The following is a 9,923-nucleotide window of genomic DNA, read 5'->3' as shown; positions in this document are numbered from 1 at the left end:
TGATGAATTGATTAAATAATGAACTAATAGATAAAATAATTTGTTGTAAAAGGATGCAATGAAATGAAGGAATAAACAGTGAGATTATCTAGCGTGTTGACATTTATTCCGTTGAGTTCTTGGTTTGTGTTCATATTGATGTTCACCTAATGATGAAATTTTAATATTGAATATCGTAGGAAAAATTAGATCAATTAGATGTTGTTCTTTGGAGGAATTATATCTTGACGAATTGTATCATTAAACGAATAGTTTTCCGACTAAAAGTACCATACTGTTTACTTTTTGATGTATCACTTTTGCTTCCGAATGGAAGCATTGAAATCGTTCTGTTTTTATATTCTCTAATTTTGCTTAGAAATGATGTAAAATGGTCTGAAACGTAAAAATACGAAGTTTGATCATATCGTGTGCATGTGTGGGTGTCCACCTGCTGGTCAACTTTTAGACAATTGAAGAATTAAAGGACTAAAATAATTCCAAAACAAGCAGGCGACCGACCCTATTCGACAGAAGACTTGTGACACCACACTGTTATGTCAAAAGTCTTCATTTTTCTGCTACCAATTACATTGGTTATAAGCTTCCGAAGGGAAGAAGTGCATCGTCTATTTTTTATTTTTATTATTTCAACCGTAGTATATAAAATCATTTCGTCCTCTTAAAAATTTCATATGTAAAATTATGTGGTTTTACTCCGATTCAATTATTTCTCTCGATTTCATTCGTATTTTCCAAAACAGACTGATCTGTGCTGATGAATACACGTCCCATTCGAATTCAAAAAAATCATTCTCATTCCAGATGGTATTCCATAGTGCAACTTTTCTTCTTTCATATGGAATAGGAGGTCATCGAGACAAGTATTTAAAAAAAAAAAAAATTTTAATCCCTCGAGAAGTAAAGGAGTTATTGGCCAAAATGGGTTTCCACAAAAAATTGAATATCTCGCGAACCGCTCGGTCGATTTTGCCCATTCAAAATACCATTCGTCTATGTCATGAAAGCTACGAACATACCAAATTTCAAGTCAACAACAACCTTTTTTATCGAGTTATCGCGCGCACAACGTTTTTCGCAAAAAAACAGATTAACGGCAATATCTCTAGACTCAACAGCGATTGTTCGATATATTATGGGTGCTTCAGATGGAGGTCATTGGGACGAGTATTTCAAAAAAAAAAAAAATTTAATCCCTCGAATAGTTAAGGAGATATTTGCCAAAATGGATTTCTACAAAAAATTGAATATCTCGCGAACCGCTCGGTCGATTTTGCCCATTCAAAATACCATCCATCTATGTCATAAAAGCTACAAGCATACCAAATTTCAAATCGATATTAACATTTTTTATCGAGTTATCGCGCGCACAACGTTTTTCACAAAAAAACCGATTAACGGCAATATTCCTAGACTCAGCAGTGATTGGTCTATGTGTTATGAACGATTCAGGTAGAGATCATCGAGACGAATATTTTGAAAAAAAAAAGTTGAAATCGGTGCATTTATTGAGGAGATATAGCTGAAAAACGAAATTTAAACAATTGGCAATATCTCAGGAACTACTGGACCGATTGAGCCCAAATGGAGCCACAAAGTGGGGCTTATTCATAGCTATCATCAGTAAAAATTTCAAGTTTTTATCTGCGAATTTCACCGTATTTATGTTAAAATTTCTAAAAATAAACCCCCAAAACAGCCATTCTGCACATACATACGTACAGACGCAACCTCAAAAACATCATTTTTTCACGTTTCATGACATTCTAGATCATTTGCAATGAAAATTAGAAAATCGAAAAATCGACCAAAAATAATGCTTCCCTTCGGAAGCAATAATGCTTCCCTTCGGAAGCAAAAATCTGAAATTTTGTCTCATTACAAGTGTTAATGAAAACTACCTCTGTGCTCAATTTCAGTCCAATCGATCCAGCCGCTTTTAAGAAATCGCCATTTGTTTCTAAATCGTTTTTCGCAAATATCTCAACAACTACTCAATCCATTTCAATTTCTCTTTTTTTCTAAATATTCGTCTCGATGTCTTCTATCTCTATCAATCAAAATATGCATACCCGTTTGTATAAAGTGTCCGAGATATTACCATTTATTGGTTTTTCGCACAAAATCCTTCTTAGTACTCTCACTTTTGCAAAAATCGATATATTAATTCGAAATTTGGCATGAAGTTTCCTCTTTGCACTAGAATGTTTCGTATTGAGAATGGGCTAAATCGGATGGTAATATTAGGAGATGTCCAAGTTTGTATCTATAGTATTTTTCCGGGCTGCTGCGATGGGGTTTTTTACTCGTGTGGGGTTGGTGTCCGAGTCGAAGGCGAGGACTGGCCAACCACACGAGTAAAAAAACCCCATCGCAGCAGCCCGGGACAAGATTTTATTGCAGTGATTTTCAAGTTTTCGAGTCTGGGAAGTATGCAATACCAATTCCCAGACGACAAATCGTGAGAAGCAGTACAGAAAAATTTATTTTCTTGAATATTTCAAAAACTACTCAACCGATTTCAATTTTTTTTTCAAAATATACGTCTTGATGTCTTCCATCTTAATCAATCAAAATCTGCATACCTGTCCATGCAGAGTTGCCGAGATATTTCTATTTTTTGGTTGTTTTTTAAATTAATGTAATTACGGAAAGTAATTTAGGAGTCTCGGAAGGGACGACTTTGGTCAAGTTTTCTCCTAACTTGGGTTTTCCTCAGACCTTTAGCAAATGGGATGCAGAAGGTTGAAAAGATTTTAGACGGGGGGCGAGAAAGGCACAACTTGAAAAAATGCGGAGAAATATCTGAGAGTAAAAAAAAATTATTATGCTGAAATCATTCGGAAGCATACAACTTCTCACTTCTGAAAAACCCGTCGCACTTGTATCGAGATATACTATATTAATCAACAATGCTAGGGGGATAATAATGCGGGTCGTCTGTCCTGGCTTTACAATAGTATAATTCGATACGTGTGCTACTCTTCCAAGGGTCAAGGAACCCTATTTTTTCCACGAGCGTCAAACTCAGGTTTTCATCGCAATGTGCGGAGCGTATTTAAAATTTCACTTCACGCACAAGGAATGAAAAGTAAATTGTAAAGTTTTCCATTGAAGATTCTCGTCTGAGGTACATAGGCAAAATAGGTATGTTCCCGAATTAGAGATACCCTCTAGTGATAGGCATATCAATCAATCATAATTACCATTAAATTGTGAAGTTGTCAATTTTTAACATAAATCTTAAAATTTTAAATATTAAATTAACCATCAATTTGTACATTTAAATATCGCAATATTCTATCAACCAATAATTTAGGTAGGCAAATTGACGATTATTTGGATAATCGCAAATCAAGAACCTAAATTTATAATTAGCTTGTTAACTAAAAAATTACATTTCAATATTATCAAATATTTTATTCACCATTAATCGGAAAATTTAGTTAATAAATTTTATATTTTAAACTTGTTAAATATAGTTAAACTTTGAACAATATAAGAAGATAATCCCTTTTTAATATTGTCAAAATCTAATATTATTGCCCATCCCTGATCCGAAATCATATAAAACGAAAAAATCGAACAATTCTAAGGAAAATGCAGAAAAAAATTAAAACAATATCTATGTCATTCTCGCACTACTGTGAATAGAGGGAAGTGCAAACGAATTTCCATTTGCTGTTCCTTGGGAGCACCAGCACCTCTTTGTTCACTGTTGTGTAAAAATGAGTCGCATGCTATCAGTGGAAATCATTCAATTTGTACGTAACGCATGGTCTAGCCCGATCGAAAGAGTAATATATGCATGTCAAGGCGTGACAGAATGCAGATCTTGCGATATTGGGTGCGAATCTGCACTAGTTTGCAACCCTTCCTCGGTGTAACACGCACGAAATATTTCATAAAAAAACCTAGCGAATTTGCTAGAGAATTCTATTGGATTTCTATTAGTTTTTGGTCGATTCTATTGAAAAATTGCACAGCTTATCTGCGTGTTTTTTTTCAATAGAGATATGCAATGGAAAATATTCGTTAGAAAAAATCAATAGAGTTCGATTTTTCTATTGAGTGGAAATAGAGTGGTAAAAATATAAAATTCATGTCGAAGGTTTTCTACAGAAAATGTCTCAAAAGAAAAAGTTACATAGGAAGATAACATTCTACTGACTTTTTTTATAAAATAGCTTCTATTGAATATTGTCTATTAAAAAATCCACACTACACCTGCAGAATCTTTAGATACAATCGGTCCAAGGCTAACAGAACCTTCAATAGAACTTCAGTAGAATTTTCTATCGAATTCGTTATGCTTTTCTATGAAAATTTTTCGTGCGTGAAATTAGCATCTCCCTCGTAATCGAGTTCTACACTTGAACATGAAGTTGTTCATCTCATTGGAACTGTATCTCACTGGTATTTACGTGTTTTTTGTTGCTGGAAATGACACAGTTGTTTATTACACATCTTTATTCGAGAGCGTTCATGATACATATGGCACTGCCGGAATTATCATAGCATCGAGTACTAATTATCAATGTGAGTAATTGAAGAACTGGACGGAGAGAATTTTTTTTATTGGAATTTGAAATTTATTGAAATTTTCACCAGAATTATTGCATTTTTTACCAGACTTTTTGTAAAAGTTCAGACAATAAATCGGTTCCCGGATTTTTTCCCCGTGAAAAATGCCCCGAGAAAAATTCCCGAAAAATTTTTCCCCCGAAAAAATGTTGCTCAGAAAAGTTCCCATGTCCCCTAGAAAAATAAAGGTAAAATTTTTCTGGAAAATATGAAATCAGACACATTCGCAATATCCATTATTTTATTGAAGTCGACAATTTCTGAACATCATGAATAATTTACATACACCTTTTGGTCAAAATAGGATGAAATTCTTCAAATAGAACATCTACAATCGCACAAGATAACTAACAAGCTAAAATTATTAATCTTCAATATAATCAGCAACATACGAAAAATTGAATCTGAATTGAAAATGTACATATCAACATTGGTCGGTAAACAATGAATTGACTAAACAATTGCGAATAAAAAAAAAGATTTTTGTCATTAGTTTTTTCATTTTTGTTCTTCTAAGAGAAAAAAAAAGAAATTCACATGAAAAAAATTCGTAAGAAAAATTAATCTCAATGAGAACAATTCGCAGAGAGAGGATTGACGGGGGAAAAAGTTCCAAGGGAAAAATTCGCCGGGGAAAAAAATTCCGGGAATTTTTCAAAGCTAGGGGAAAAAACTCCAGCCACCCAATAAAACAATGAATAAATAAATAAATAAATAATATCATTTTAGGAGCAATTGTTCATGAAAAAATTTCTTTACATCCAAACACAATAGAGAAATTACTGTATTTCACACATATTCATATCGAAATTTACTATAGCACCCGCAAGACTAACAACTTGGCATGAAACATGCACAATTCTGTCGGATAAAGGAATACCAACGGCCTTCGTGAGTTTCGCGAACTTCAAAGTGAGATTAAAGTTTTACACCAGACGAACTGTCCGTCCATTGGCTGTGGTTCTCATGAGGAAAATAGAAGATGTGCACATCTTCGAGGGAATTGCCAAGAAATTGGACATGAGTTACCCTGTCTGGCTGCTAATATTCACGAAAGACGCGGATGAGAGCGTCTGTGAATTCTGTCGTCACCCGCATAGGAACTTGTTCAATCTGAGGTTCAATTCAGAAATACTTATTTCCTGCTGCGACTCGAATGTCATCCGGGAATGGTGGTCGAAGGCGAGGAATTTTACGCATGCGACGAAAATTGGTGAGTGGATTGGTGAGGATCGAGGGATTCGGTGGGCCACCAATCAGTCTCTCTACAGTCGTCGACATTTCTTTGTTCAGCCGACCGTTCGGGTCTCCATCGTCAGGGTAAAAGTCATGAAATGTAGATTTTAACAAATTTTTAGTCAGGAGTAAACATTCATGAATGAACAAAGTCTTTGAAATGATGGACAATGTCACAAAGTCTTTTTCATCATGGTGTGAATTTCCACCACATTGTGATGAAAAATATTGTTCGTAACTCGTGAAAAAATGTTTTAAATGCTCGTGGGATTATATCACTCGCCTTCGGCTCGTGATATAAACCTCCCACTCGCCAAAAAACACTTTTTTGCACTCGTTACGAAATATACTATTTCATCATGCTGTGACGAAAAGTGAACTTTTCGGCACGCTCCGCGTGCCTAAAAGTCCACTTTCCGGCACATTGTGATGAAATAGTATATTTTGATACTAGTGCGGAAAAATGTTTTTTGGCTCGTGGGAAGTTTATAGTACAAGCCGAAGACGAGTGATACAATCCCACGAGCCAAATAGCTATTTTCGTCACAAGAGCGAAAAAAACTTTTCTGACGAGTGTGAGGGTTGCAGACCGAGACGAAGCCGAGGAACGCTATCACACCCGAGTAGAAATTTTAGTATTTAGCAGGTCAGGCCCTGGTCTGCTGTGCCGTAGAAAAGATTCGGCCCTGTTACGGTTACCAAATCAGGGCCTGATAGGAAATGTAACGCAAAACATGATCAGGACCTGATTTCTAAACCTGATAAAGGCCGTGGCAGGCGGCCTGGTTTCGCCCTTACCTGGCATAGACTGCTACAAATTAATGAATTGCTAACTGAATTATTAAATTGGGCCAAAAATGAATAATAAATGAATAAATAGTGCCCATTCCTGCCTATTCCCAGAATGGGCGGGTCGAGAAAAAAAAAGAAAAAAAAATCACCCAGAGCAGCTCCCGAGTAGAAATTGCTTCAGGCCCATCTGAAGCATGATCAGAACTTGATCAGGTTTTGGTAAGGTTCGACTGATCCGGTGATTCCTGATGAGAAGCTGACCAAGTTCTGATCCAGCAGATCGGATCCGAAAAACTGCAGGCGGGTTCGGATCAAGTTCTGATTAGGTAGACATGATCAGATGATGCCTGATCAGAACCTGACCAAGTTCTGATCCAGCAGATCGGATCCGAAAATCTACAGGCGGGTTCAGATGAAGTTCTGATCAGGTAGACATGATCAGATGATACCTGATGAGAACCTGACCAAGTTTTGATCCAGTAGATCGCATCCGAAAAACTGCAGGATGATTCAGATCAAGTTCTGATCAGGTAGGCACGATCTCATCCTCAGGTCGACTTNCAGGATGATTCAGATCAAGTTCTGATCAGGTAGGCACGATCTCACCCTCAGGTCGACTTCCTGACCCCAATTTGATCAAATTCGGATTTGATGTCTTTGATCGGCATTTGAACGGGGTCAATTGAAGAGAAAATGATCAGATTCAGATCCGGTCCACCTGACATTAATTTTAATAAGTTTTTCGGATAATTTAATTAACTATTATTATACTATTCCAATTAAGTTTTATCAACCATTATCAATAATTATTTTCAATCTTTAAAAAGGATCATTATACTATAATTACAAAAAATTGAAGTAATTTAATTTAATGAATTTAATTTAATTAATCAATTTAAGTAACAGGCAGCCCTTCCCAAATATACAGAAGGGAGGGATCATGATGTCGTAAATACGTATTAGAGGAGTATCAAACTTACACGCAAATGATCTTGAAAAAAAAATCACGAAATGTCTATTTATTTATTAGAATTATTGTTATTATCATTATTATTATTCATTAATGAAATAAATAAAAATTTAATTGAACATATTTTATCTCTGAGAATACACGCGCACATCCGGGAGATCAGGAATAATCGTAAATTCAACGAATACCCCAATACAAATCATATAGGCAATGTACAGTTTACTCAATAGTAATAGCGTGATAGCGTAGTGGTTAGGACATAATGTAATAACCAGTTCTTACTGACCATTTACTGGTGCATAACAGAAACATACGACCCCAGAGTCCTTAGAAATCTATTTGCAATTATCATTTAATCACTTAGTGCTAGTCACAATATCTCCTTGTCTTCCTACGAACAGTGCAACAGCATTTATGTCGTTGGGCCCTCGCTTCGCTCGGTTAGAATCGCGGTTTTCTTGGGCCCAACGACATAAAATACTGTATGCCACACGGCGATAAAAGCATTATCTGGCGAATGTGATTATAATCCTCGCCTTCCGCTCGGATTATAATCCACATTCGCCAGATAATATTTTTATCGCCTGGTGGCATAATATACTATTATATAGGAACTAACTTTAACTTTAAGAATTATCATTTGTTTTTCCAAACACGGTACGCTCAAAAGGCCCTGACTGGGGCATGATCAGGCATGCCTGCTTAAAGTTTGGAATTTATTGGTAAGGTGAACATGCAATGGTCCCCTTCAGGCCCTGGTCTGGCATGCCGTAATCAGGTATACCGTATCGATGCCGAAAGGCCTGCCTGACGAAATTTCTACTCGGGCACTAGTCGGAAAAGTTGTTTTCGACCGATTGACGAATATAATTTGTTGTCACAATGTCTGTAAACAGCTTTTACGCCACTCATACCTGAAACCGGCTGGATTACACACTCGACGCTTCGCGTCTCGTGTCTAATTCAGCCGGTTTCAGGCTTCGTGACATAAAATTTTGTTCAGTACTTGTTGGGAAATTACGCCTTTAACGTGTGTGGTTACATCACTCGCCTTCGGCTCATGCTGTAAACCCCACACACGTTAAAGACGATATTGCCCCACATGTGCTGAAATATACTATTGACGGACACGAAGTGTCCGTAAAACGACGTTTTACAGACAGTGTGATGAAAAAACACTTTTCTCATGAGTATCGAACAACAGTTTTCATCACCATGTGCGGAAAACAGACGTTTTAGGCACGCTTCGTGTGCCTAAAAAGTTACTTTTTTGCACAGCGTAATAAATAGTACATTACATGCCCGAGCCTTGGAAAACAGATCACCGTCCCCCACATGCAAGATTGCCTTCCGAGCCGAAGGCGAGGATGGCAAGCACGTGGGGGAGGGTGATATGTTTTCCATGGCGAGGTGTGTATATTAATTTTCGTGTCGAGGGACCTGAAAAAAACCTATTCGTTTACGAGTAAACGAAAAGGCCCTTTTCGGCACGAGGTGAACGTAGCAGCTGTGTCAAAAAAGTGTTTCTTAACCCTCCCAAGGGTCAAAGAACAATTTTCCCACGAGTGTCGAACTCTATTTTTCATTGCAATGTGTGAAAAGTGGTATTTTGCGAAGCAAGCCTAAAATTTCACTTTGCGCACAAGTCATGGAATATACTATTTCGGACTTTTTGGATCACAATGAGTTGATATAACAAAAAAATCAAAAACTCAAATTAAAATCAGTAGTGAAGTGGTCAAACGGTTTAAGTCGATTTTGGTTATTGGCCAGTTTTCAATGAATATCACGAAATCTAAGGGAGATAGCAAAATTTTTCTTATAAGCTTTTTAGTAGCACTCAATTTGCTCTACAAAAAAGGTTTGAAACGCAACTAAAATTCCAGAACATTCTGGTCGACTAGCGCGGCCTACTTCGAAAATCTCCGGGACCCTTCGGGTCATCAGTCATAAGTGACCGAAACACGCGCGAATCAGTTTAGGCTTAGCCTCTCACGGTATAAGTCTATCTCGAGCAAATCACCTGTGGAAGAGGTATAGTATTAGTACAGTTGCGATCAGTACATCAACTCAGTTCATTTATTCAGTTTTATAAATTCAGTCTAGAGTCAATCAACGCAGTTAAATAATTATCAGTATAAATTCAGTAAATCAATTAATAACTTTCTAGAGACATTCAACCGTGTATAAAGTGTACATATTTTCAGACTTTGGTGGCTGTTGGCCACCAATAAATTGTGACTTTAGAAAACTCAGTATTTTTTCTTTCACGGCTCATCCTACTTTAACTGTCCTCTAACACTTCCCACAATCCACCCAATTTACAGATCCTCTCCTCAAA

General features: G+C 36.7%; 1 protein-coding gene across 1 annotated transcript in view; it reads left to right on the top strand.

The window, feature by feature from the left end:
• Window positions 1–4,379: 4,379 nt before the first annotated feature.
• Window positions 4,380–9,923, top strand: part of LOC114841189 (glutamate receptor 1-like) — a 13,808-nt gene continuing 8,264 nt past the window's right edge. Inside the window, exons 1-2 of the mRNA XM_029126080.1 lie at window positions 4,380–4,539; window positions 5,405–5,904. Of these exons, the coding sequence (XP_028981913.1) occupies window positions 4,380–4,539; window positions 5,405–5,904 (660 nt within the window). The remainder of the gene's footprint in view (window positions 4,540–5,404; window positions 5,905–9,923) is intronic.

Source organism: Diachasma alloeum, unplaced genomic scaffold, assembly GCF_001412515.2.
Source record: "Diachasma alloeum isolate Michigan unplaced genomic scaffold, Dall2.0 Dall_scaffold_00269, whole genome shotgun sequence".
Classification (NCBI taxonomy): Eukaryota; Metazoa; Arthropoda; class Insecta; order Hymenoptera; family Braconidae; genus Diachasma; species Diachasma alloeum.
Note: the sequence above shows the minus strand (reverse complement) of the source record. Positions and strands in the feature narration are given on the sequence as shown.